Genomic DNA, 26,822 nt, shown 5'->3' with positions numbered 1-26,822 from the left:
CACGAGATGTCTGGGTAATTGAAGTCACCCATGACAAGCAAGGTCCTGGAGCAAGCGGCCTCAGTCAGTTCCCGGGCGAACTCCTGGTCAAGCTTGGGACTTTGAGTGGGAGGTCTGTAGTAGACTCCCACCGTTGTGTCCCCTGTGCCAAATTCCCCACGAATTTTTACCCAGAGGGTCTCTAGCTGTCCATGCCGGTCGCCAACATCAGCTTGCAGGGACATGTAGCTTTCCTTCACATAGAGAGCTACACCCCCGCCCCTTTTGTCAACAGGATCCCTCCTGTATAGGGTATAGCCCTCTATACCCGTGGTCTGGATAAGACAGCTGTATTATTTGGTGTGGTTATTAGCTAAGAACTCTAAGCATTTATTTATTACAGCCTTTTGTTTTATGCTGCTTAAAGAAAAAGTTAAAGGAGGGGGCTTTGTAGTTCAAGAGAACAGCATTCCACAGGGAGATAAGAGAAAGGAATGTTTTAGAATGACCAAACCACTGCCCGGTGCTTTCAAGTTTGCTGTTTTGACTGATAAAAATCAGTCATCAGCAACAGATTGAGAGGGTGGAGAGATTTTAAACCCAGGACATTGCTTCATTTTATTGTCTATATTGTCTAAAAACACTGTTTTCTTAGTTTGTTTTAGTTGCAGGCAGCTTTGTGGGGATTTGTTTGTTGATATCAGTTTGTAAAGAGTACAGTGCCTTATTAAACTTGTCTGCAGCAGAATAAAGCGCACAAACTATACTCAGTGGGGAAATACATAGTAGTATAATGAAATAAGACCCAAACCTACAACTGTTGTGCCCTTTCAAAGGAAAGTATACTTCTGTTCCCAAAGGGTGTTTCACTCCATCAAAAACAGAGGACCCAAACTGAACACATTTTGCTTCACTTCAGCTCCTCCAGTGGTCTCTCTTTGCCTGAAGGAAAGGGGGTTGTTTATAATCTTTGATCTTTCCCAAGAAGCTTAGTGACAATAGTTGACAAATCACAAATGCTTTGAACAATGATAGTGAGGATCAATGTTTTTGGAAGGTGTGCCACAAATTTAAGTCCTGTATTATGCCTGAGTGCCACTGAAATCCTGTGCCACTGTGTGGCATGTGCCAAAAATGCCATGGGCAGCCTCACTGTGGCATGCAACAGATTGGGGAAGAAGCAGCAAAGGCAGGTGGGCATGAACTTATTTTGTGGCATGCCTGCCAAAAGGGTTACCCTCTTCCCCGCCCCCGCCAAATTAATATATAGGATAATCAAATTGCCTTGGGAATCTGATATTATAAGGCCAATTTGCAAAGGTCATCCATGTAATTCAAAAACAGTATTTTTTTCTGAAAAACAAAGTGCTGTAAAAGCTCCAGTATGGTTCCATTATTTATTATTTACCAGAGTCCGTTTGCTTGGCAGATGCTGCTGCCATTTTTATCTTCCTTATCTAAATTATTTTTTGCTGACTTGAAGAGACATGGAGAACTGTAGTGGAAAGAAGTGCTCACTTCAAAAGAAAAGCTGACCATTTTAATTCTCTGAACATATTTTACATGGTACTAAATGATACAGCCAGATAAGTGCTTTAAAATACTTGGGAGAGGGAGTGGAATGCTGAGTGGATTTTTTTATTATTATTATTATTTTTATTTTTATTTCTATTTTTTTGGTTGGTCATAAGCAGGGATCTAGGTTTTCCATTTGCCACAGAAAAACACAGGGAACCATGGGTTTCCCCTTGCAGGCTGGCATAGTTTGAGTCTGCAAGGGGCTGCTTGGAGCTGGGGGAGCAGGAGGAGGGCAATCAAAGATGGGGGGCACCATGTGGATGTGTGCATGCATACATGCACATGGCAGGCAGGCAGTGTGGTGAACAGCTCTCACAGCTTTCTGCAGGTAAGTGTTTTTGGGGGGAGGGGAGGGAAAATCAGTTAGCAGCTCACACTGAGCCCCATGGTGATGGGGTGGGACTGGGGCAGGGTTATCAGTTGGGGGTGCTGGTCAGCAGGGGCAGTACTTGGGGGCCAGGGCCAGGGCAGAAATGCACAACCATGGTGCCTGACCAAGGAGTGGGATGGAGCCATGGGTGGCTCATCTGTGGGGGCTGGCTTCCTGGTTCTGTGCACACTCCTGAGGAGGGGTCAGGTGCCATAGGCAATGTATCAGAAACATGGGTGGGCATGTGCCCCCCCCCAAAAAAAAAAAAAAATTGTGCACCTACAGCAGGGTGCAGGGCTTCAGTTTGGCCAGACCAATATGAGCAGGAGCTGCCTCCATGGTCCAGTGGGCAGGACCCAGCACAAGAGGATGGAGCAGGATAGCAAGACTTGTTGCCGCTGCTGCTGCTGGGATCCCCAAGACAGGCATGCCATCCCCATCTCCTCTGCTCCCAGCCACTTGCATGCCAGGCCGCAACTCTACCCTGAAGGGGAGGTGGGGTGAGGGGTTGTGGGGGCAGCCTGAGGGGAGAGGCAGCAGGGCCATGGTGGTGGGGTAAAGCTGGTGGCGGGAGGAGGTGAGGACAGCATGGCCCCCACCCCACTGCCACCGTCATGCGCTATTCTCATGCAGCTGGTGCAGGGGTCTCGGCAGTGGCAGCAGCAAGGCTCTGTCCCGCACTCTCCTTTGTGTGGCCCAGTGGGTGTGACCTGGTATTGAAGTGGCTCCTGCCCATGCTGGTCTGGCCAGGCTGTAGCTCCTTGCCCCATTGTGGGCACACATCTGGAGGGAGCAGGCATATGCCCACCCACGTCTCCTACTGATACATTGCCTGTAGCGTCGACTGGTCCCATACTAGAGGGCAGTGGGGCAGTGGGTTGGGAGAGAGGGGCACCAGTAGGGTGGGGGGAGGAAGGGCTGCAGTTCAGGAGTGAGGGGCACCAGTGGAGTTGAGGGCTGCAGGTTGGGAATGAGGGGCACCAGCCGGGCCATGGGGTTGTGGGTCAGGACTAAGGGGCACTGGGAGAGCCGTGGCTTGGGAGTGAAGGCATCAGCATATCAGGGCTGCTTAGTGCCACAAAGCGGCAGAGGGACAGCTGTAGCTGGACCCACATCCTGGTGAGCAAAGGGGACAGGGAGAGCTCTGATTTTTTTTTCTATGATTTAAAAAACGAAGTCGCATACCAAAATATACAGGTATTTAGAATTTATTTTATTATAATGATTAAAGCACTATTAGACTTCCAAATTGCTTTAAAATTGTAAATATATTGATAAAACACTGTGTTCAGTTGATACCTACAGATATAGTGGTGTTTCATTTTAATCACAGAAAAGCATAGATTTTGCATGTGTGTTTTTAAATCGAGAATTTTGGATTTTTAAATGGAGAAAACCAGAATCCTTGGTCATAAGATAATGATTGAACACCCTAATTCTACAGAGCTTGTTCAAGTGAATAATCCTACAGATCACATAACTAAGGATAGGAGGACTGCTTTTATTCATTTGTTTCAAATTGCTATTGAAATTTAATGGAGCACAGGACATTTGCAGGTTTAGTATCTACTGATTTTTACATGCAAAATATTTGCTTTTTTTTTTTTTTAGTATGAAACTTTCAGAACAGAAGAAGAGGAGAGAATAAAAACTGAGGGACAGGATGTGAAATCATCAGTGTACTTCATGAAGCAAACCATCAGCAATGCTTGTGGAACAATTGGGCTTATTCATGCTATTGCAAACAACAAAGAAAAAATGAACTTTGGTAAATCTTCTTTGTTAACATCATTTTGTTTTTACATAGGATGTCAGCATCTTGGGATTAAAGACTTAAGAAAATAATGGCTAATTTCTACTTTTCATGATGATGCAGCAGCACAGTTTTTTGTGCAAGTTGATAGTCTTTGAGAATGTTGGTAATTTTTGTAATTCATAGACCTTACAGTTAATGAATAAGACCTAATCTACCAATATAAGGTGGCAGGTAACATTTTGATGTTTCTTACCATAATGAGAGTCTGGTGACTTCTTCTAGTACACTGCATACAATCAACTTTTGGCATTGTGTTCTTATTTTTCTGGCTGGATATAAATTCACTGTACACTTTGTGATTTCTACTTTTTTAAAAATAGAATGCTAAATATTAGCCAAGTCAGCTATGAAACATTTTCTCCTTTTGTTGTAATTGTCTGAGTTTAGTGAAGATAGGAGAATAAAGAGATTTCCTCATTCACTTCCTATTTTTATTTTATTGTTTCAAGAATCTGATTCTTCATTGAAAAAGTTTCTGGAAGATTCATTATTAATGACTCCTGAAGAGAGAGCCAAATATCTAGAAACCTATGAGGTTAGCATCTTTCTCTTCTTCTTACACAGTAGAAATGTTTCTGTGAGTAGTTCTGCATTTGATCTTCTTTCAACAAAACACTTCAGGCTGTGACCAGTCTCATTTACCATAGCTGAACTGCTCATGTTTAAAGATAAGCATTTGCTGAAGTGCTTTGTCAAAGTAATTTATGAATGATTTATTATAAATGACATTTGCTTTTAACAGGGAATTTTGTAATCCCGCTACCTATTGTGTAAAAGGCCTAATTCTGTGTTAAGTGATGCTATTTCACAAGTTAAAATAGTAATTCCTTTTTAGGTATCCCCTAACAGAGAATATGAAATAAAAAGTTACTTAAATTGGGGGCTCTTTTGGTTGGCTAACTTCTAGTCAGTTCTTCTAACACAGGGCTGTCCAACTTGTAAGCAGCTGGGAACTGCATGCCCTGCCATCCACACCAGCATGGGTTTCAGGGCAAGCCACAGGCCTTCTGTTCCGGATGCTCCCTAGCTGCAGTGTGCGCCTGCGTGGCCCTGGCAGGGGGCAGATAGAAGCCCCAGGGCCACAACTTTAACCCCTTGTGGGTCACATGTGGCCTACAGCCGCCGGTTGAACTGCTGTGTTCTACCAGATGCAATAAAAAATAAATAAAAATCTCGTGTGTATAGCACAGCATTAACTACTATGTTACAAAGTTGACAGCTGAGTATATGAACTGACTCTTATAAAGACTTATTATTTAAAATAACATGTTTTGTGTACGGTTTAGTGAAAACATATGTTTTAATTTTCAGGCTATTCGTGTCACTCATGAATCCAGTGCCCACGAAGGTCAGACTGAGGTATTCAGTTTTATAACTTAATTTTACTAACTATGCTTCTAACATAATATTTGTTTGAAATAATTATTAGATTTATACCTGGTTGAAAATAAGTATTTCTTCAGTACTGACATTTTCAGTTCTTAGTCACGTTAGGGTCCAAAAGCATGAAGCTTTGCAAGTTCCTATTTTTTTTGTATTTTCCACTTTATCTAGTCTGTTGGGGTTAATTAAATCTCATCTTCAGGCTTTTTTCTTTCTGTTCACGAGTCTTGGTAGCTGATTCTTGAGATTCTTGCATCGAAGATTTGGAACTTCTAGGAAGAAATGCCAATACCATGCACACCTCAGTGTAATCACAAGAGGTAACACTTTCAAGTGACACACAACTAACTGATCCATTCACTTCATAAACAAAATACGTATGGCTCATCCTAACTGCACAGGTGGTTTTGACCTATATGTATACATGTGACTAAACTACTTCAGGAAAACAAAAAATCACATTTCAATACCTCATGTATGTGGTGAATTATGTCCTGTTTCAGATAAATACTTATAGATATGTGAGAGACTTCATTTTACATCAGGATTTCAAAATGATCAAATCATTTCCAAGTTCATCACAGGTGTGCTTTTTCGTAAATACTGAAATATATTCTTATTCATGTAAATGCAGGCTTCTAGTCTTTGACAAATTCTGGTTATCTTCTATAATATGCATTCCCCTGGGTTTCTGGCTTCCAGGTTATCACTGGTAGTACTCTCATTGATACAAATGGACTTCAGTCTTAAGCTAAATTACAATGATAAAGGAAAGGTGGATAAACGATCAAAGTAATTGACTGGTTACAAAAAGTCAAACAAGAAAGATGCTTCTCCCGTCTACCTCAACTCCACCAGTTTAAGCATTTGACACATTCAAAATGAAGTTTGGTATACAAGCCAAGAAAGGAAGATGAGATTATTGTGGCTTTTGTGTCAAAGTAGAAGAAAGCAAGACAAGCTTGCCTGAAGAGAGCAGGGAGTTCCCAGCTTGCTGCCACTAACTATAGGTTTATCGTAATTCTTTCAGACACAAAGTAAAAGGACTCTTCAAAAAGAAATTGTTTTCCTGTGGATATTGTAATTTCCTCTTCCGGAATCTTCTCTCATTCTTCTCTTTCTTACCTTCTTGCTGTGAATCAATCCAGAGACTTTATCATCACACAGGGAAAAATCATGTAGTTTCATCATATAACTTTCTTAGTATCTACCTGAGGAATTGGGTCTTCCTTCAGAGGTTCCAGTTTAAAACATTCAATCCCATTTCTTAATTGGTTTAGCTAGGGTAGAACTACTGGGGACTACCTCTCTTAATTCCCTAACAGGTCTATGGCCTATAAGCCTTCCCCTCAAACCCTAGAAAAGAGAGATTGCCCAGGTTTTCTGTCATCTTGTACTCAAGGTGAGGGGTTTTTAGTAAACACTTTTTATTGGACCAGTTGTATAGCTGAGAGAGATGTTGGACAAGCTTATGGGCATGAAGTGCACGTGTAACATCTCTCCCAACTCTACAGTTCATCCAATAAAATATACTGTCAAAAAACTTTTCTTCGCTCAGCTCATGGACCATTGTGGCTACAACAGTATTGCAGGCCTACTCCTTTATATACTTGGGAATCTATCCGGGAAATGGACTTTGAGAAATTATCTTACTTGTCAAGATCTTTGTGCAACTTGGAAGTAAATATGTAGGTTATGGCTTCTAGAAACCTCCCAAGTATTCAGGTAGGGTCCTTCAAGGAGTTCACTTAGCTCAACTGTGTGGTAGTTACATTTTGAGAGAGAGATTAAGCAATAAGTAATTTCCATTTTGTCTTAAAGGGAACTATCATTCTTCATAACATGCTTCGAACTTAGAAACTTTCTCATACGTGTAATAGTGTCTGAGCACTTCTCCAGTGTCAGCTGTGGCATCTGGATTTTCTGCAGGTAGGTCATGAGCTTTAAAGTCATCCTGAAAGGTGACTTGACACCTGTCATTATGCATTGTAACTTCTAAAAGAATTTCTTAGTCCTCCTCTACATCCATTATATTCTCAGGGTTGCTTCCCTGGGACCAGGTTCGTGGTGTCTGCTGAAGCTACACTGAAAGCTTGTATCACTGCATACTACAAAGGTAGTGTCTACCAATCTCTTCTCTAATTTTATCTTTAATGGTTATTTACTGTCCTGGAAAAAGTGTGTTAAGCTTTTGGGACAGAATACAGTATCCTTTGGATAAAATGGTTCTACAGGCAGAACCCCCCTCATCCTTTCTGTGAGTGTATGAGACAGCCCTTCAAATTGGAAGACCTTAAGAACTTTCAATATGTGGTTGAGGGGAAGAAAACCTAAAAGTCTCCCTGTATATGAATGATTGATTTGGCTTTTGTGTTTTATTTATCCCAGCACTCTCTCTCTCTGAGGCAGTTATTGTTCCACTGGTAGTTGAATTGCATGAGTCCTAACAGGTGGTCCACTCCACAACAGCATATTCATTGGTTCATACAAAATCTCTAAACCTTTAATCTCAACTTTAAGGCAGGCTAACTTCCCAAAGATATGTGATGCCAGTCTATTGATAAGATCATATGAAGTTGCTGTCTAGATTTTTGTATTAGTGCATGTGTTGGTTGGAAATAGGTGTTCAGTATCTGGAGGCAAAAAGAAAGCCTCATGGAGTGTTACTGAAAGCATAAGTGGTCATATAAATGTAGCTTTCTATTATATAATAAGTTGCATGAAATGCAAAAGCCTTTTTTCCCCTTAATTTATTTTCAAGGTCATGAGTTGGTATGACAGGGTGGAACCTTGACTTCTTCTGAACAAAGTATTTATTTTTAAATTGTTACTACTGATAATCCAGTTAAATGACTTCACAGTTTCTTTAGTTTGTACGTATGTCTACCAAGCAGAAATACCCAGCTTTGGTAGTAGAATCAGCATAGCATGTTACAGGCACTGTGCAGCTCCCCTGCTTTTAGCATCCAGCGTAGATCAAAGCCCTTTATTGTGCTTTCTAGACCACCTCCTGAGTTTAAGTTGGTAAATACACTGTCACTAAGGTATACTAGTGAATTAATTTACTGTTGCTTCTGATTTCTATTTCTCTTTCAAGTGACGATGTTTTAAAATCACAGAATGTGCTCTGCTTGGTGGTGCAGTCACAAGAATATACTATTATAATTTTGAATTTTAAGTAGTTATAGATTCAGTTTTATTAAAATATTTATATTAATCAGTTTGTAGGTACCTGCACCTATTAGAATCAGTAGCAAATAATCAGATTTTTTTTTCAGCACAACGTATAAACTTTATGAAGTGCTCTTGGGGAAAAAAAATCCTTATTAATATAAGTTGGACAGGCTTATTGGACTGATCCTGTTTAAAGAACGACATGGCACTCCTTCCAAATTAGAAACTACCTAGAAAAGGCAGAGTTGCAAATGTCAGAATGTATGGAGACGTTTTTGATGGTGTGTGCTCAGAATTTAGGTAAGGCATGGTAGGATGACAAACAGTTCTTCTCTGTAGATTGATATTAGAAGTTAGGGTGCAGCTCACTTCAATCAGGACCTTTAAAGCATACCAGCAATGCCAGCTTCTATCCATTTGGCTATTTCAGACAAAACTTTTTTTTTTCATAACAGGGTTGTAAAGCTTCTAGTAGTGCATACAAAATGTTTGTGAGCAAAATGCAGGTTGAATTAGCAGTTTGTGGTGATTTACTTATTCCAGGTTGTCTTCCTCATACAGCAATTTGACCAGAACTCCTGTTTTGGAAACACCTGCATTTTTTTTCTCATGTGTACCCAGGTTTGGATCTAGGGGTGGTGATGGTATGTGGTGGGGGGTGTGGAGCAGGTACACCTGGGGTATACCCAACAGTTGCAGTGGTGCAGTTGAGCCTCTTCCCCCCACCCCACCCCCAGGGTCTCTCCCAGACTTTAAAACCAACAATAGAAATGCCTGGGCGGGCATTTTTATTCAGGCAGTGCTGAGAAAGTTGACTTCATGGGTCATTATCATTTCCGTGATTCCTGCTAATCGCTCTCTATTCCACAGATGTTAATGACCCTCTCTCCTTTTTAATGGTCCAGATGTTCCACTATTCAAAATATCCTTTCTTCTGCAATTTTGCTCTTTGTTTAGCCATTTGTAGAAATGTCTGTCTTCTGTTTCACAGCCCTCCAGACTGTTTTTAGCTCTAGGTAAAATCCTTAATGCTGATATAGTGTAGAAATTAACAGAGGTCTAAAAATGACTGATAGTGAAGTATTGGAGGCACTGTCCAGATGCTCATGAAAGCTAGGTTTGTTTTATGAATAAGAGACATACAATTAAGTAATAACTACAGGACTTAATGATGTGGTATCTTTTGAATATTTTTGCCTATTTTGTTGTGTTTTTTAACTTGATATATAATCTAGCAAAATTGCAATGGTTTACTTTGATCTTAAACTGAATAATATATTGCAAGCCCCTTAGGCCTTGCATATTAGTAAAGCTTCTAGTTTCTCTAACTGGAAAAAACTCTTTCATGTTGTGTGTTGATACACCACATCATCTGCACCCCCCACCCCCCACACCTTTTCAAAATCCTAGATCTGCACATGGGTGTACCCAAAGAGTAAATATACCATAAAGTAAATTAAATCTCTTTAAAATAAATTTACAAGATAAATTAGATTGTGCTGTCAAATGGTAAAACTGAAGTTGTTCTACAAAGGTGAATTTCACAATGCTTCTGGTGAGACTTGCAATCTAGACCTCTCCTCCTAACATCTGCTCATCCCCCTGGCATTCTCCCACACAAAGTAGAGAACTTGATTTTTCTCATAAACAACAATTATAGCAGCATCCACTTTGAACATAGTTTACATTTGGAAGAATAGGAAGACCCTGCTGCTCCTGGGTGGAGAAATGGGACCTATTCCTTCATTCTTTCAGGAGTAGTAGCTTGCTGACAAACTTCCAGGGATATCCCTACTTGGAATTTTAGGATGACATTTCCTCATCTTCCTTTGTGGATCTGTTAAAGGGAAGCACTTATAAATTCTAAAAACATTTTTACTTTGTCCTTTCTCTACTGAATGATTTTTCACTTTATGCCCAGGTGAGGTTTTTTTCTATCAACTAGATGCTAGAGAGATTCATATGGAAAGAAAGTATTAGAGATTAGATATCTAGCCCATGACACATGTTACACTTATGTTGCAAGTGCCATGTCAATCGCACCATAAATTGTGATAAAGACTTCTAACTTGATTAGTGCCTATGCCTCCCTATCTTGGTTGCTTCTTTTGATACTTCCCCGTCTTGAATAATGTAAAATATACAAACCAAAATTACAGATAGGTAGAATATTTTCTCTGCCTATTAAAAAAGGCACATCAAAAAGTGGATACTGAGAAATACCTTGGTAGCAGCAACTTATTTTTTACTAGACAAAGGGAAATAATGGTTTTCCAAGATTACAATTCAGACATTTGCTGGGTAGCCAGTCTTTTGAATTCAGACCTAGAGAAAATAAGTCTCTTTTAGCTGTTTTTATTAATAAAGCAGCTTTTATTACAGTTTTTGAGAGGACAAAGGGAGAAAACATGCACCATATGTCTGTTAAACAAATAAACCACTCAACCTTGTTTAAAATCTGTCACCATGCTACAAAAAATAACTTTTCAAAGTAATGAATAACATCCAGGCTGATTCTTGAAGTAACTTCACTAGAATAGCTATGCTTTGGTAGTAATTTAGTGGTTATTCCTAAAATGTGTGTAATATAAGTAAAAGCAGACTGAAATGCTCCAGCACTCAATTTTTAAGCTCTCAGACTGATATATCTAATAGATGGAAATCTTTGTAGAATACTAAATTTTTAAAATAACCAAGTAGACCCCTCTCACTGCTGCAACTACAAAACAGAACTATTGTAAAGTGAAGTTGATTTTTAGCACAATAAGTGTGGTCTAAAAGACAAAACTGCTGTCAGACCCTTCTTTAAACAATAGACCAGTCACTAGACATCATGACAGGAATGAATGGAGAGTCAGTACTGTCTGGGGGACTGGTCATGGGCCTTGGTTTAAAGAGTTTTAGAATGCCTTCTTTTATGTACTACTGAGCTCTTGACCTTGAGCAAGTGATTTTTCTGCTGCCTCTCCCTTCCACCCTTTGCAGTGTTTCTGAGACTCGGGTCTCTGGCGCATGTTAAATTCATGATTCAGTTACCATGTTAATCGCACCACAAGTAGAGTGCTACAAGTTCAGTTTTGTGCTGCCATAAAGTGGCAAGCCAGCCACAAAGATGTTCCACACAATGTGTGGAACTTCTTTGCAGCTCATTTGTATAGTGCGCCATAAGTTTTACATGTAACATGCCTCCATCTTATAATGTTGTATAGGCATTGGAATAGACGTTGATATTGGGACTGGGACAACCCCAGTTCTGAGGCTGAAAATGGGCTCCTCGGGGAGTGGGTTGCTAGGTTCCCCAGTGTGGGAGGAGTGGTGAAGGGCTCTCCCTACTGGGAACCTGGCAACCACCATGCTTGACAGACTTTCAGGATAAGGCACTTGAAAATGCCATATCCAAGGGAGATGCAGGGCACTAGGTTTCATGTACAACTTATAGATTTCCCAGGGCACTGGGACCCTGGAATCAAGGAACCACTGCCAGTCCCACGGTCCTGGTGCCCCAGGTCATTTAAAAACTATACATCTTTCTTGAACCCCGGGGATCTCTTTAAAATATATTTTAATTGCAGATTTGGAGTGTATTCAACACTTGAAAAATTTTGAGCAATTTAGAGTGATTTACCAAAAATTTCCATTTTAATTTCTAATATTTTAAGGTTTTAGCAGAAAATTATGAAGACTATCATTTAGCTCTTTTTTAATTTTTAGAATTCTTGAAAATTTCTCTTAAGCAGTACATAATTTTGAAAAAGTCTATTTTCTATCGAAGACTGAAGGAAACAAGTTAGATAAATGTGCATGCACATTTTTCAAAACATGGCATTATAGATGCAAAACCAATTTTTGCTGTATACCCCTTCCAAATGTTGGTGTTTTCATATGTTTCCACTTTCTGTCTACCAAGTAAAAACTTCAGCTCCAGGAACCTACATTCAGCTAAAAGATGAGACATCTGTACTAAGTGATCCAGGACACCACAGTTGCTGTATAGGAAACAGTGGCCTCCCCATTTTGTGGCAGTGCAGCTTAGGCTCTGTACACACATACAGATCATCCAGAAAAACAAACCTGGGAGAGTTGTCCTGAGAGAGAAACTGACCTGTATAGGAGTTCAAACAGAGAAGCAAATAGTGTTTTTACACAAGCTCCAAGGGTAGGAGTGGGGGGAGCGCTTTACAGTAAAATGGCTTCAAGAGCTGATTTAATTAAAGCGCCCATGGCATCTCATGTATCAGTGTCCTCACTTCAAAAGGGCAGCAGGGACACTTTAAAGCTCATTAAGCAAGCTTTAGTTAAATGCTGCTTGCTGCCATTTGAAGCACAATGATGCTGATGCATGAGATGCAGAGGCTGGGTGGAACGCACTAATTAGCACACTCCAGGAGACTATTACTCAAGTCTTCTCCGACTTGCTGTAGTTACAGTGTGTCAGAGCAGCCTCGGGGCATGTCTATAGGCACCTAAAGTGCCTGCAGGATGGATGCTGGGCTAAAGCAGCCCAGAGAGCTTTGCAGGCTCTCTTTTTTTAGTGAATGTAGGCAGGGATTGTCAGGGAAAGTGGGAGCAGGGTTTGTGCTATGCAGTTCTCCAGCCATCTCCTCCCCTGTGCTGTGTTGGAGCCCAGCTAATGCTGGGTAGGATATGCTTGTATGCTTCCTGTCACCCGAGTGCTGCAGTGTGATTCAGGCAGGGAACAAACCAGGAGCAAAACGCACCCTCTAGGTGCATCAGTGTTGGGCTTCTCCAGCCCGAAGCACTCGCAGGGCACATTCTGCTCCCTGCTTGGTTGTGACTGATGCAGCTCTCCCTCCCCTGTGGGACGGAGAGGGAGAAGCAGCAAAGCACATTGGCTACCTGTACAGAATCTGTCACCTGTGAGAGATTCTCCAGGGAGATGCTTCATTCTGGTTGTTCCCAAGATACTTTTCTCTGAGTGGCCATATTACTTTGGGAGAAAAATTACACTTCTGTGCCTTTGTGGTTTCTCTTAGGAGAGCAGGGATTCTCCTTGGACAAGCTGAGCATATGTCCAAGCCTTTAGATAATCTCATTGATCCTTATCCAGAAAACTCTGGCAATAGTGTATCTAGTCTTTAAACAAAATAGACCACTGTTTTTAACTACTCTTAAATTGACAGGATAGATCTTGAATTCAGACAGTTTAGGTATATATGTGAATGCATGTCTGAAGTGCTATTGTGGTTCAGGAATGTAACGATCAGAGTTTTTAGAGACTGAAGTTAAAGCCTCTCTATTTACTGGGTTCCAACTGGGCCACTTCCTTAACTGAAACCATAACTGCAAACCTTTGATTGCAAAGTTGTTTAGCATGCCCTGAGAACAGCAGTGTTCCCTGGAATGTAGTATGCTCAGATTTTAATTATGATAGCAGTAGTTAACATTGGAAATTGCAAGCTAAAAAATAATAGTTAAATCAGCTGCTGTAAAACTCAGGTTTTCAAAGGTCTTTGGTTTGTGTGGCTGTTATGATTTACTGGTTGAGAGGACATGAAGGAGCTTTCAGTTGCTTTGTCTTCCCAGCTCCCATGGAGTGTATGGACTTTGTATTTGGATGTAGCCCACATTTCTTTAGGATTCTCTCTTCTCTCTCTCTCTCTCTCTCTCTTCTCTCCCTGCCCCCCCTCCCAGCTGTTCATGTGATTTGCCTTTTATCTTTCCCAAGGTTTCAGTTACATTTATCTCCACTCCAAATATTGGTCATAATTATGATTTTTTTTAAATGGTTAATACTGAATAATTTGTCTTGTATAGGATATGAAATTATGGTTAGTTGTAATATGTATTATGATCAAAGATTAATTTTTAGACATACATAAATGTTTCACTTACACTTCTACTGAAAAAATTTGTGTAGACATCCTGTCTATCTAGTTGTTTAAAACACCTGACTTCAACAGTTGATATATTCAAAATTCAGTTACTTTCATAGTTTCATAGATGTTAGGATTTGGAAGGGATCTTACAGATCATCAGGTTCAGCCCCCCTGCACTTGGGCAGGGAAGACTGCTGGGGTCAAATGATGCTTTTTGAAGATTGCCAGGGTGGGTGACTACCACTTTGATTTATCATTTTGCACTGTTTCTTGCATATTGGAATATATGAGAGAGATGCAACTGCTCCAAGCATGTGAGGAATGAAATAACTATTTACAGTTACAATACAGAATATGCTAATATCCTGAGTTTCTAGGCAGATTCTTATTCATGAAGCTCTTACATTCATAAAGAAATGCTGTTTCTGGTTCTTAGAATGAAGCAGAACTATAGAGGGTATTTAGACTCGTAAGCCAAGAAGTGCTAAATGCTATCTGGGATAGAGAATAGCACTGAGTTGTGCCATCAAAGAGTTGCCTCCTTTAGAAACTAATGAAGTGATACTATTTTTGGACAACCTGTCTATTTAAATAAGAAGATGTATATTGGGCAGGCCATAGTGGATTTTAATTCTTTTTTTTCAGAACCACACTTTCTGGAAAAGAATTGGGTGTTTGAGAACCTGATGAATTCAGGTAGTCCTGCTTCTCTTAAGGCCATTATATATTTGTATATATTGATCCCCCAAACTGGTCACTGTAATTATCTGGCGTGGCTTCCTACAGGTCATCAGTCATATTTTCAGTAGGAATCCAGACTGAAATATCTTTGAGACAAAATAACTATAAAACCAGTAAATTAAACATGAAAAGGTATTTAGGATTCCAGTCTAGGTATTTCTCACATTCTAGGTCCTACAAAAATATTTCACTTACTAGTTGCAAGAACACTAATTTCAGTCAAAAATTAGACTGGCCTCTCTAAAATACTATATGCACATTGGTAGAATATCTTTTGGATGGTAGAAAATGATGGGTGTTATAACTGCTGTTCTTAAATATCACCTGGTGACATTTCCTTCTGCTACTGCAAAAAGCACTTCAGCCAGCAGATGGCAAGCTGGTTATTTTAGAAACACTCACTATTCCAAGCATTATTGGGGAATGACAAGCTCATGGAGCTCTCTGTTGGGGGAGAGGTTAATTAAAAGTAATCTGAAAGCCCAAATTAATTAAAGTAACCACTTGGGAAAGCTTGAAGTGGTGTATAAATACTAAAACTAGCATATTTCACACAGTATTCTCAAGTTTAAAAAAAAACTATAGGAAAAGGATAAAATTGTTAGAAACTTTAGTTTTTGAAATTAACTGACAAACTGTATTACCTATTTAAAGATAGCATCTGGGCAGGAGCCACAGCTGTATTACCTGTTTAAAGATCATTTTGCTGACTGTTTCTTTAATGACGTTCACTGAAAAGCTTGTGTAAAGATAGTAAAATTTGGTAGCTGTAAAATCTTTTGTGATGGAACCTCATAGTGGGTGCATCTACACGAGACACAACATCGCTGTAGCAATGTAGCTCATTGCTATGGCAACGTAGCGTTGGGCATGAACCATGACGCCGACGCTACTGCACAGTAATTCATTACTGCTGTGCAGTAGGGTTGGAAATGACCCATGCAACGCTGGAACTATGCAGTTGGGCTTGTGTAGACACGCCCAGTATCTACTGTTGAGTGTTATGAGTGTCTGTTACCTTTAAATAGTGTTCAAAAACAAAATGAATATCTTAATTTTGTCATCTGGATACTTATGCAGGCGCACACTGTATGTGTACAGTGCTCAGTTCCTTCAGGTTGAACATTCAAACTACTTTATCTGACAAGTTGGAGAGTTGAAAGGCACAGTTCAGAAATTGAGCAGCCCAGCACAATGATTAAAACAAGGGACATTTGTCATTTTGGTATGCTATTCAGATAGTATTTGTGTAGTGACTGAAAAAATAGCAAAAAAGGGTCTTGTGCAGTAGATGTGTACATATCTTTTGTAGATGTGAAAACTGCATTACAAATGGACTCATCTGAGGCCTGACTATCAGTAGCAATGCTAAAACTAGAATTTGGTGATTTTTTTTTTTTTTTTTTTTTTTTATCTTTAATCCATTAGATCACACTCATTTTTTAATCAGTGTCTTGAAGTTTGAGAGAATACCGTAGTATCAAAGTTTCCTTCAGGAAGTTCTCCTTCTGAGTTGAGGATTACATAGCATTTATCACTTTAAATTAGTATTTGAGTAAATTTTCCTCTTTGCAATATAATTCTTATTCTTGTATACTTTGAGGGAAGTATACAAGACTTATTGACAGGTGGTGGTATCATGCTAGTGCCATTAAAAGACTTGGTTTCTGGCCTTCATAGTGGAATCCAGAAGCCTGAGTTAGGTAGGCTTCTGGTATAGTACCTGGGGAAAATTAGGCACACCTGAATATACAGATCAGCCAACAGAAAGCATTGAGCTCAGTGGTATATCTGAACTTGTAACCTTTTCAGAGTTTAGGTACCTTTCTGGGCTTACCAGCAAGTATCTCTACCCATAAAGGATCTGGGGCCTGGAACTCTCTTCATAGAACGGATGTTTACAGCTGTTTTCCAAAAGTATTTAGCCGAGCAGTGTTTTCTTTTAAAACATGTCTGTCAGAGTGAGTGCCACCCACTTGTATATATCCTAGAGGCTAGAATAAATATTTTATTAGGAAGTGGAAGACCTCACCTTTAAGCTATCCTCAGCCTTGGGGATCATGATGGGGAACATAAAGGAGCAAGTTCTTCATTCAGGGTTGTAGTTGAATATGCAGAAGTCCAGCCTGATTTGTTTCTGAAATCTAATCTCCTGCAAGATCAATTCCAGTCTTATCCTCATGGTTGAGGATTGTTCCATACAACACTAAATGCTTGCTTTTGCATTTCTCAGCTATCTGACCATCTCTGGTGATATGTACCAGATTCCACCTCAGATGACTACAGTCCTGACTGCAAACAATCTGTTCTCCAGGAAAGCATTCTCTAAGCAAGAGAATGTTGCTTTTCTTGTTCAGTCCTACCTGACATTTTGTGGAGTGCCCAGTCTAGTGCGTGCATAGGACTTCCTTTCCTCTCATCACACCTGTTGGTGACTAAACTGGGAAGCTCCATGATCTCCAAGTGCAGAGTGTCTGGACAACAGAGGAGAAGTGACTCTAGATCTGTCTGCTGGAATTCAGTATGGAGACCATGAAGCTTTCATCTGACATACATATGGGCATCATGTACATAATCATGACGTATCACACAACTCTAGTATTTGCATCAAGAAATGGTGATGAATGATAATTCTCCACTTGTGAGAGTAAGGGACTCTGTTCTTCAGTTAGTCTTCCTGAGTCAATTCTCCAAAACTAAATTTGAAGTATTAGATGTCAACAGGAAGCATACCAGTCCTGCTCTATAGACCTTTACCTGAGCTCCTTCAAGAGGGATTTTTTTCTTTATCTCCTGTAGTCAGGAACCATTCTGTGCATCTTCTCACTCACATTACTTACCTTGCAGAGCACCCACAGAATTAGACAAGATGGGGCCTTGCTCCTGTTGGCCCCTGTGTGGTTGAAATGGTTTTCAGGTGCCAAGACATTCTGATGTCATAGAGGGAACTCCGGGATTGTGTTTCTGGTCATAGACCATTTACCCAAAACCACACTCTGCATCCAGTTTGGATGCTAGATAACTTTTTAGGAATAGAGTAGAAATTTTCTTCACAGGTCAGAGACGTTCTTAGTGATTAGCAGAAAGCTGGAATGAATTGAGTCGTCCTAGTTCTGCAAAGTTAATTATGCACTGTGTTTTAAAAAAAAAAAAAAAAAAAGTACTATTCTACAGTTTTTTGAGTTGCATCCATTGCATCCCATACTCCTTTTCCTTTCTGAGATCATTACACTGCAATATTGCGGTAGTGAGGGAACTGAGTAGAAACGAACACTGCCTTCTATCCCTTTGCAGAGAGCATGAGTGAGAACAGGGCCATGGCATGCTCTACATACACTGCCAAGGAAAAATATCTCTGAACTTGAATGAATGAGATGCATGCATAACTACACTGAAGATGTGGATCTGGACAACACATATTGAACTTTAGTTAATGCTAACTTCCTTTCTTCTTTGAATTCTCATGGGCTGATGGTCTTTCACTTCTTGGGCAAAAGTTAGGCTAGTTTAAAAAGGGGCACACCATGGATATCTATATTTTAAAAGAAAGTGGCAGCTATGAGTGCACTTTTTTGAGAAGCCCCGTCCTGTTGGTCTTAATTAGAGTAGGGCTGTCCGACTTCTGAATGACACCCTGGCCTCTTGGGCTGATATTGTGCAGGTTGCACGTAGCACTGTGTGACTCGGGGCCCTCCCTCCCTAATAACCACATTGTGGTGGTGGTACCCACAATTTGAACCATGCCACTGCCTCCACACCCAACATACTATGCTGCATACTCCCCCTCCAGCTGCACATTTCTCTGTGCTACACAAGGTCCCCAAGCCATGGACTCCCTCAGCCTCACAGGCTGTGCCCCTCATTTAGTCCCAAAGGGTTGGAGCCAGTGGCAGAAACTGAAGAAGGAAGGGGGAGGCTGGTGGTGGCAGCAGCAGGAGTGCAATGGAAGGAGCAGAATGCAGACTGTAACCTGTAGGCCACCGGTTGAACAATGCTTCATTAGACCATCTCAGAACTTCTTGATTGAGTCCCTACAGAAGTAAATGCAGAAGAATGTCGAGTTTCTGGATCCTGATGGGCTTAGGTGATATGATGCTTAAGGCAGGATTATTCCTATCCTCACCATCCTATAAAAGTCCTTGTCTAAGCATGTGTGGATTTGTACATACACTTTTAATCTTTCTGGAAGCTGAAGAAATTGGTGCAACTTCATGATCAACTTGTCTCTCTGGAGTAGTCTCTTGTGGGGTAGGGGAAAGGCAGGGAGGGGAAGAGGAGCTGGAATACAGGGAAGTAAATGGATCAAAAGATAATATTTGGAAGCTAAAAATAATATTGGACCTTTTAAGCTGTTTCAATTGAAACTCGTTTATCAAGGGATTTATCATCATTGTTATTAGAAGTCTTTCAATTAAGTGGTGATCTTTCTAAAATAAGTTCTCTGTTTCACAAAGTTGTTTTGTGTCATTCAAGACGGGTGAAATTCTGTGGCCTGTGTAATTGAGGAGGGTTCTGATTAAAGGATTTAAGTCCATTTTGTGTTAAAATCAAGGAAATGCACTTGACTGAAATACTACTATTTTTTTTTTTTTTAATTACAATGAAATTTCAAGGAAACTAAGAAATAAGGAATGCTATGGAGAGCAGTATATAAAAGCATCCTTACCTTCCTGAAAATGTTGCATGCATTTTTCAAAAGAGTTTTTCAGCCTCCATTCCTTTAAGCAAACTTTAAATCTGGATTTCTTTATGGATTGACATTTGCCATTCACAATAATCATATTGTTTAGGGAAAAGTACTCATTAGATAACTTATCAACAGGATTTCTCCAGCCTAATTCCTTACCTCCACAGTTTTTAAAACTTCTGTTTACTATATTATTTTTCAGGCAAACCATTATTGTATTTACAAATTCATGCGATACTCAGATCTTTTGTCATTGTAAATTGTTCCAGGTGTCAGATGCCTATATCCATATGGAGGCTGTGCAAGGACCTGGAGGAGTCCTCATTAATAGATTTTTTTTTTTTTTTAGCAGTATAGTAGTTAGTTGGGACATACTACTGTATATAAGTTTGAGTTTTATATACTATGTAGATGTAAAACATCATTCCATCTTATCAGCTTTTTGTGTCAGTCCCTTTTTGCTGTGTAGATCTCAGAAATCAAGGTATCAGTTATAAATGAAGTATCACAGTAATAATCACCTCTGCTGCTTCTCTGAGCCCCCACACTTGCTGCTGGTGTGCTCCAGCCTCCATTTGTCTGTCTGGCTACTTGTTCTTCTTTTCTGTAGAGTTGTTGAGGTCTACCATGGCCTGATGGAAAAACCCATCAAAGTTGTAAGCATTACATTGGACTGTAAGGGCAAGTAAAAGTTATTGGGGAAAGCCCACATTCCTGCCTGTGGTGGGCTGTTTGCCCTTCACACTTGCCCCTGAAGGAGTAGTAGGGGCAGTTGCTCAGTAAGGGCAGCAGTGGGAACAGTCACAAGAAGCTTATTGATCCTTTGTCACAAACTGGGCTGGCTTCACTATTGAGATGCCCTTCAGCTCCACACTCCTCTCTTTTTTTTTTTTTAGTGGATAAACAGCAGAACAGTAAAGATTTACCCCTTGAGTAACGTTTTATCTCATTAAACCTTAGACCGGGGTGGGCAAAAGTCTGGCCCATGGGCCAGATTGGGCCTGTGGCAGAGTTCATTTCCCAGCAGCCCCTGTGGCAGCAGCTCCTTCCGGCTATCACTGCGTGACCCAGACCAGCTGTCCGGGCAACCCCGGCCCACCAACCCCACACCCACTGCTGGAAGCAGGACCCATATGGGCAGGGCATGCAGCTAGGATGGGGTGATGGCCAGGAACAGTCTAAGTGGGTGGAGCTGGGGAGCCCCCAGGATCTTGAGGCGGCCAGGGCTGGGACACGGCTGTGATCTGCTGCCTGCATACCCCTGCAATGAGTGCAGATTCCATGGATGGGCATGCAGGGAGTGGATCACAGCTCTGCCTCAGCCCCATGTTGTCGCTGCCCCGAGATCCCAGTCCCAGAACAGCTGTCTACCTAGCCATGTGCCCTGGCTGTGTGGTTTCTGCCCAGATGGTCTCCATGGGAATTGGAGTCCGTCTGCTGGCCAGATCCACCATTTTGCCCTCCCCTGTCTTAGACTGTCCGTCTCAGTACAGGTTTTGTCGTGCCATTCAAGGAAGCTTGCCAGCTTGAGGCATATGGTTTGTGTAGTCTACATAAAATTATATGGCTTGCATAAAATTAGAGGTCCCCTCTTCAAAAAGGCATGCGCAGAGTTACCAGTTGCTCTGATAATGACCTTTACCATAGACAGTCTATATGGTAAATAAAACAGCAATAAGATTTTTATACAAGCATAGCAACAACAAAAAATCAAAGAAGGATCTCACTTTGCATCTCTTGCTAAAATATAGCACCTTTTTCTTTGTACAGAAAACGCTGGTGTTCTCCTGACTTTTTTGCAAGTGGCTTTTATGCTTGCAGTACAACTTACCATAGCTTCTGCCAGCTAGGGGACTAAATCACCTATGCTTGCAGACATTTTTTAAGTGCTTTACTGTAAGAAAGGGAGTGTTACTTCAACCCAGCTCTGCAGTGTCTGTAAAGATCATTTGCTTCAGCAGGGCTTTTTGGCTCTTAGCTAGAACTGATTCAATCAGCTATTATAAAAGTGCAAACACCCCCCCCCCCCCCCCCCCCAAAAGCGCCTGATCTTTTACAGCCATGGGGCAAGCTGAGTTGTAGTACTGTGCTGCCTCTTCTGGGCATGCCCAGGGCTTGGCACAGAAATGTACCAAGTTTAAAGTAAAACATGTTTTGTTTGTTGGGTTTTTTACATCTGCAAATACCCCTAAAGCATAGGGATTTTTAGATGAAAAGCCTTCTCTCAAACCACCTCTTAAATACATAAACTTATCTACTCATCTGTATTCTACTCAGTTCTTAGGGAGCATGTGTATATTATTATGCAAATAACTCCTTCTTCCCAGATGTGTATCTGTCTTTCAAGCCAGGATCACCTGATTTACAATTATACAGTCTGTAAGGCATTTAGGCTGCTTGCAGACTGGAAAAAAACAAACAAACAAACAAAACCCGCTTAACCAGAAGCAGCAATGCTTTACTTCTACCCTGCTCTTCAGTGTCTGCATAGATTGGGTGCTTCAGTGGGGCTTTTTGGTGCTTTTATCTAAAACTGATTCAATCAGCTATTAGGTAGACGTGCCAAAAAAGCCCCACTAAAGTGCTCAATCTGTACAGGTGTAGGGCGAGCCAGGTCCACCTAATGTGCTGCCTCTTTGGGCATATGCTGGGCTCGGTGCAGGAGTGCATGGAGTTTTAAGTAAAGCACCAGAGTTTGGAGTTTTTTTAAATGTCTCAAGCAGCTTTAGGGATTTTTACATCTTTCCAGACAGACTGCCAATCCAGTTTTCTTCACTATCTGTTATTCAGTGAAGCTTCCTTCTTAATGAAAAATAGTTTCCAATGGTGGAACTAGAACTTTATTACTCTAGTGGAGTGTATTGAAAATACACTTATTGTTGAATTTAACGTACACTTTCTGTTTATACTTGCATGTATCTCAATATGGAGTTAGAGCTGGCTGACTGGTCTCAGCATAACTAAATGGGGAATAATTCATTGAGTGGTGTGGTTCTAGTGGATTCCTGCATGGTTCTTATCCTTGTGCTATTCAACATTTTTATCAATGACCCAGAAAAAATCCATTACTAATAAAGTTTACAGAGGACCCAAAGACTAGGGAGTGGTAAACAATGAAGGCAGACAGGGATAGCTTGTTAAGGTGGGTGCCAAACAGAATTCTCCTTTTAATTAAATGTAGGCTTTAAAAGTAGGAACAAAGAATGGAGATGAAAGAATAAATGGTGATTCTGGGAAGCAGTTATGCTGCAAAAAACTTTTAGGGTGTTCATGTGGTAGGTCAGCTGACCAGGAGTTTCCAGTGCCTTCCTATGGCTAAAAACTAATGGGATTTTTGGATATATAAACTGAAAGTAGAAAGGTTATATTACCCTCGTGCTTGGTGGTAGTGTTGTGACCATTGGTGGAGCACTGTCTACATTTCTGGTGTCAGTTCAGGGAAGATGCTGAGGAACCGGAGAGGATTCATGTAATCATGAGAGAGAGGAAAAAGTTGGAGAGGCTCCTTCTTCATTGAGAGCCTCTTTTCTTACCCTGTGCTATTACCTCTGTAATGTTTCCCTTCGGCCTTTTCTCCCCTGCTTTCTTCTTCCTCCCTCCTCTACTTTACCATTTGTTTCTCCTTTTTACCTATTTATATTTTCACTACTTCCTCTCACACTTTAAGCTTCTCGTTCCTGTTTTCCTGATTTCCAACTATTTTCTTTTTCACTGACAGCCTCTCTTCTACCTTGTATTCATCACTGTAATGTCTCCCTTACCCTTTTTTCCCCCTGCTCTCTTTCCCCCTCCCCTCTATGCTTTACCTTTTTTGTCTTTTTAACTTCTGCCTATTTACATTCTCACTGACACCTGCCACACTTATTGAAGTCTCAGAACAGCAGAGACTCCCTATACCTGAGGAAGGGTGACTATACCCGAAAGCTTGCTAAGAACTTCTTTCCAACTACTCAGTTTGTCTAATAAAAGATATCACATCTACTCAAAGAGCCTTGCCTTACTTGATGTAAGCATCTAAATCAAGAATTGAACTCTGGTAATGAGTTCTTCAGTATAGCTGACAAAAGAATATCAAGAACAAGTGGCAGAACGTTGAGCCAGACAAATTCATGCTATAAATAAGGTGCAGTATTTTAACAATCAGGGTAATTAACTGGTGGTGTGATGAATCACTGGCTTTAAAAAAAAAAAAAAAAAGAAAAAAAAAAGAAAATCAAATTTGGATGTTTTTCTAAATGGTACATTCAAATAAGATTGTATGTAGTTAAGTTTTCTCTTCTCTGTTGCACAAAAGGTCAGACCAGCTGAACATAAGGGTCTCTGTTAATTCTGAGTCATTTCGTCTAATAGCAATTATTTGAATGGTTTAACTTACTACTCCTGCTTCCAAGGATATGGAAGACAATGGAGTAGAGCCTTAATCTTAGTGGTAATACTGCTGGTGACTAAGTAGTTCAAAAGAATAAGTGAAACGCTTATTTGCTACATACACTTTGCTACAGTGAACTTTCAATTTGTATTACACTCTCTTTAAATTAGAAATATGCGAGTGTGAAAACCCTGCCTTGTATTGTGGTATTGATTTAATTTGTTTTGTATCACAGAGCTATACCACATTCTTTTCTTAAATTGCATGGAAAAACTCATGGAATGTAAGGGTGAGGACAGTACTTTTGTGTGTGTATGTGTGTTTAACTTGTCTTGGAAGAAGTAACTATGACTTAAGTCACCTACTTCCTTCTAATATCTTGCGCATCTATTGCACTTGACGTTATTTTATAAATGTGAATAATTTCACTGTTTTTTTACAGATTTTAATATCATACCAGATGGGAATTCCTTCAGATTTGGACCAAGTCCATATTTATTTCCATTCTTTGTCATATTGTTCAAATCCATCCACTCTTAAGCACTACTTATGTAACATCTTTGATGCCTGTTAAGTGCAGTATCCAATACAGGGGGAATGGGTGACTTTGCAGCTTCCTTTTTGTTGTCTGCTACAGTAATTCGGCTAAGTGTGTTCTTTTTTAATGTTTATGTAGTCGTCTTCGTCTTTGCCGTCCTCACCATCATCCTCATCGCAGCCTCCGTTTAGCCCCTGCAGAACGAAGGCTACACCTTTGTGTCGCTCTGCATCCCTCTCCTGGGTCAAACGTAATCATGTAGGTCCTGCAAAGGCTACCAGTCCATCAATCCGTCTTCGTCGCTGGCGGCCCTTGATACACCATCCATCTGTTGGGCTTCATTCTGTTGTAAGTGTAGTCCATCTTCAGTCTTTCCTCCTCCTGACATGATTGGCCCTTTGTCATGTAATGTCAGCCTTCAAGGAGCTCTTTTTATTGGGCCTTTTTAGACTGCTTAGGATTTCTTTTCCCAAAGAACCGGAAGCATAAATCAGTTCATGCTTTGCTCTCCTGTTTTTCCACTTAGTTTTTTCCATAGGCCTCATCCAACTTCTTCACTTCATCTTTATTGTCTTTCAGTTGAGTCTGCTAAATCCACTTCCTAGTAGCTTATAATTCTTTGCCATATAATATCATTTTTCCATGTTTTTATTAGACACAATTTTAGTCTTATCCTGAACTCATTTTCCTTAAGTTCTCAGTCTTCTTTCGTGGTCTTGGGTATTTCAGCAATAAGGAAATGTCTCCTATAATTCAAAAGTGGCTTAGGTATTTCATATCTTATTCCTTTATATCATTTTCTAAAGCTTGTTCTGTGGTTGATGGTGAAGATTTTCTATTAGACCATGGCTGCTCATCAAAAACATGCTCCATCTTTCTTTTTTCTCTTCAGTCACTATGCTTAAATATTCATGCACTAATTGTTCAATACATACTTATTTTAGTAGGCAGTTTAAGTTGTGATATCACAGATCCCTTCTAAAGTATGAAATAGAAATGGAATGCTAAAGTGAACTTTCATAAAATCTACTACTTTGAGGAGAGTCTGTAGTTTCCAACGTGTGAAAAAGACATCTTGAGAGAGAGAGATGGGACCTGTTACTTATAACTGGGATAACTTTATTTTTTAAGATTTATTATCAGTTAAATTTGTAGCACTGAATTTGCATTTGATGTATGTGAATTCTGAGTAAACTGAAATAAATCTGACCTACAGACCACTTGAATACTCAGCCAGAATAGACATATCTTCCCTGATGTGGAATCCGTCTTGATTTTTAATGAAAAGTGCCGCTTCAGTTCCCAAGTACTTCTGTCTGTTTAGAGTTTTGTCATCATTATTGGTATATATCTCTCTTTCCCAGACACCTGTCAATTTGTATAAAAAAATTTCTCTCTGCATATAAGGCAGTGTTTGAGAACTTCATTAAACTTCCTAGTTCTATACTCAGGGCTTTACCTGGTTTGTAACATGTAACTTGAGAACTGTGGCACTTTCCACTGAACAAATTAAGAGAAAAGTGGTTATATTGTCCTTGATGTTTTCACTAGTATGAATTAATTTTTGGTCTTTGCTCATCTTAATATTTGACTGGGAATATTTTTGGGATTTTTAAGATTAATTTTAAAATTTTAGAAGAGGATTTTCCATAATGGTATATATGAACTGATGGAATATCTAATTCTTTGCCAAAAAGGTAGAATGGGAACTAGTAGAGTTTGGGAGCTGTTGCTTTAAAACACCAGTATAAAAGTTGATTGTAGTGAATATGAAAAGGTTGGAATCAAGGATACGGTTATAGGAAATTCTTGCATGGTGTACTAGTATGCTATGCTGTGAACGTAAGTTTTTAGTGGTCTGTCTGCTGTGTAATCCAGGAGTCCAGTTACATCTTGCTTGCTTAAAACATTAAAAAAAGCACCCTGTCATGCATTTTTATTGAAATTCTCCAATTATAATTTTACTCGGTCCCCCTCCTACATGTTACACTTAAGGTGTGATTAGCCAGGTAAATATACCTGAAGTTGAGACCCAGCTACATGTTCAACCAATTGATAGCTTATTGCTTGTTTTTTCATGTCATGAAGTTATTCTGCAAAAAAGTGTAATAACTTGTTCTAATTATCCTGTTAATTATACCCTTGTTCTAATTACCTCATCAACTGAGGGGCTCCCAGCCATAAGGGAGCACCACCTGCTTCCAGCACCACAGCTGACAAGGCTCCCAGTGGTGGCAGAGTTGTCAGTTGTGGGGCTTGCATCAACAGCAATGTTCCCCCGTGCCGCCCCTGCTGTGAACCTCATAGCCCACGTTGGTGGGCTCGCAGCAGTGGCACCATGAGAAACACT

General features: G+C 40.2%; 1 protein-coding gene across 4 annotated transcripts in view; it reads left to right on the top strand.

Moving 5' to 3' along the window:
• UCHL3 (ubiquitin C-terminal hydrolase L3) overlaps positions 1 to 26,822 on the top strand; it is a 66,411-nt gene that overhangs the window by 25,858 nt on the left and 13,731 nt on the right. For all 4 annotated transcript variants that reach the window (XM_090024269.1, XM_090024261.1, XM_090024277.1 and 1 more), the window contains 3 exons: positions 3,539 to 3,695; positions 4,193 to 4,278; positions 5,055 to 5,102. In XM_090024269.1, coding sequence (XP_089880395.1) covers positions 3,539 to 3,695; positions 4,193 to 4,278; positions 5,055 to 5,102 — 291 coding nt within the window. The remainder of the gene's footprint in view (positions 1 to 3,538; positions 3,696 to 4,192; positions 4,279 to 5,054; positions 5,103 to 26,822) is intronic.

The sequence above is a fragment of the Crocodylus siamensis genome, chromosome 1 (genome assembly GCF_052110815.1).
Source record: "Crocodylus siamensis isolate JL-2025a chromosome 1, ASM5211081v1, whole genome shotgun sequence".
Classification (NCBI taxonomy): domain Eukaryota; kingdom Metazoa; phylum Chordata; order Crocodylia; family Crocodylidae; genus Crocodylus; species Crocodylus siamensis.
The sequence above is the reverse complement of the archived record's forward strand: the minus strand, read 5'-3'. Positions and strand labels throughout refer to the sequence as shown.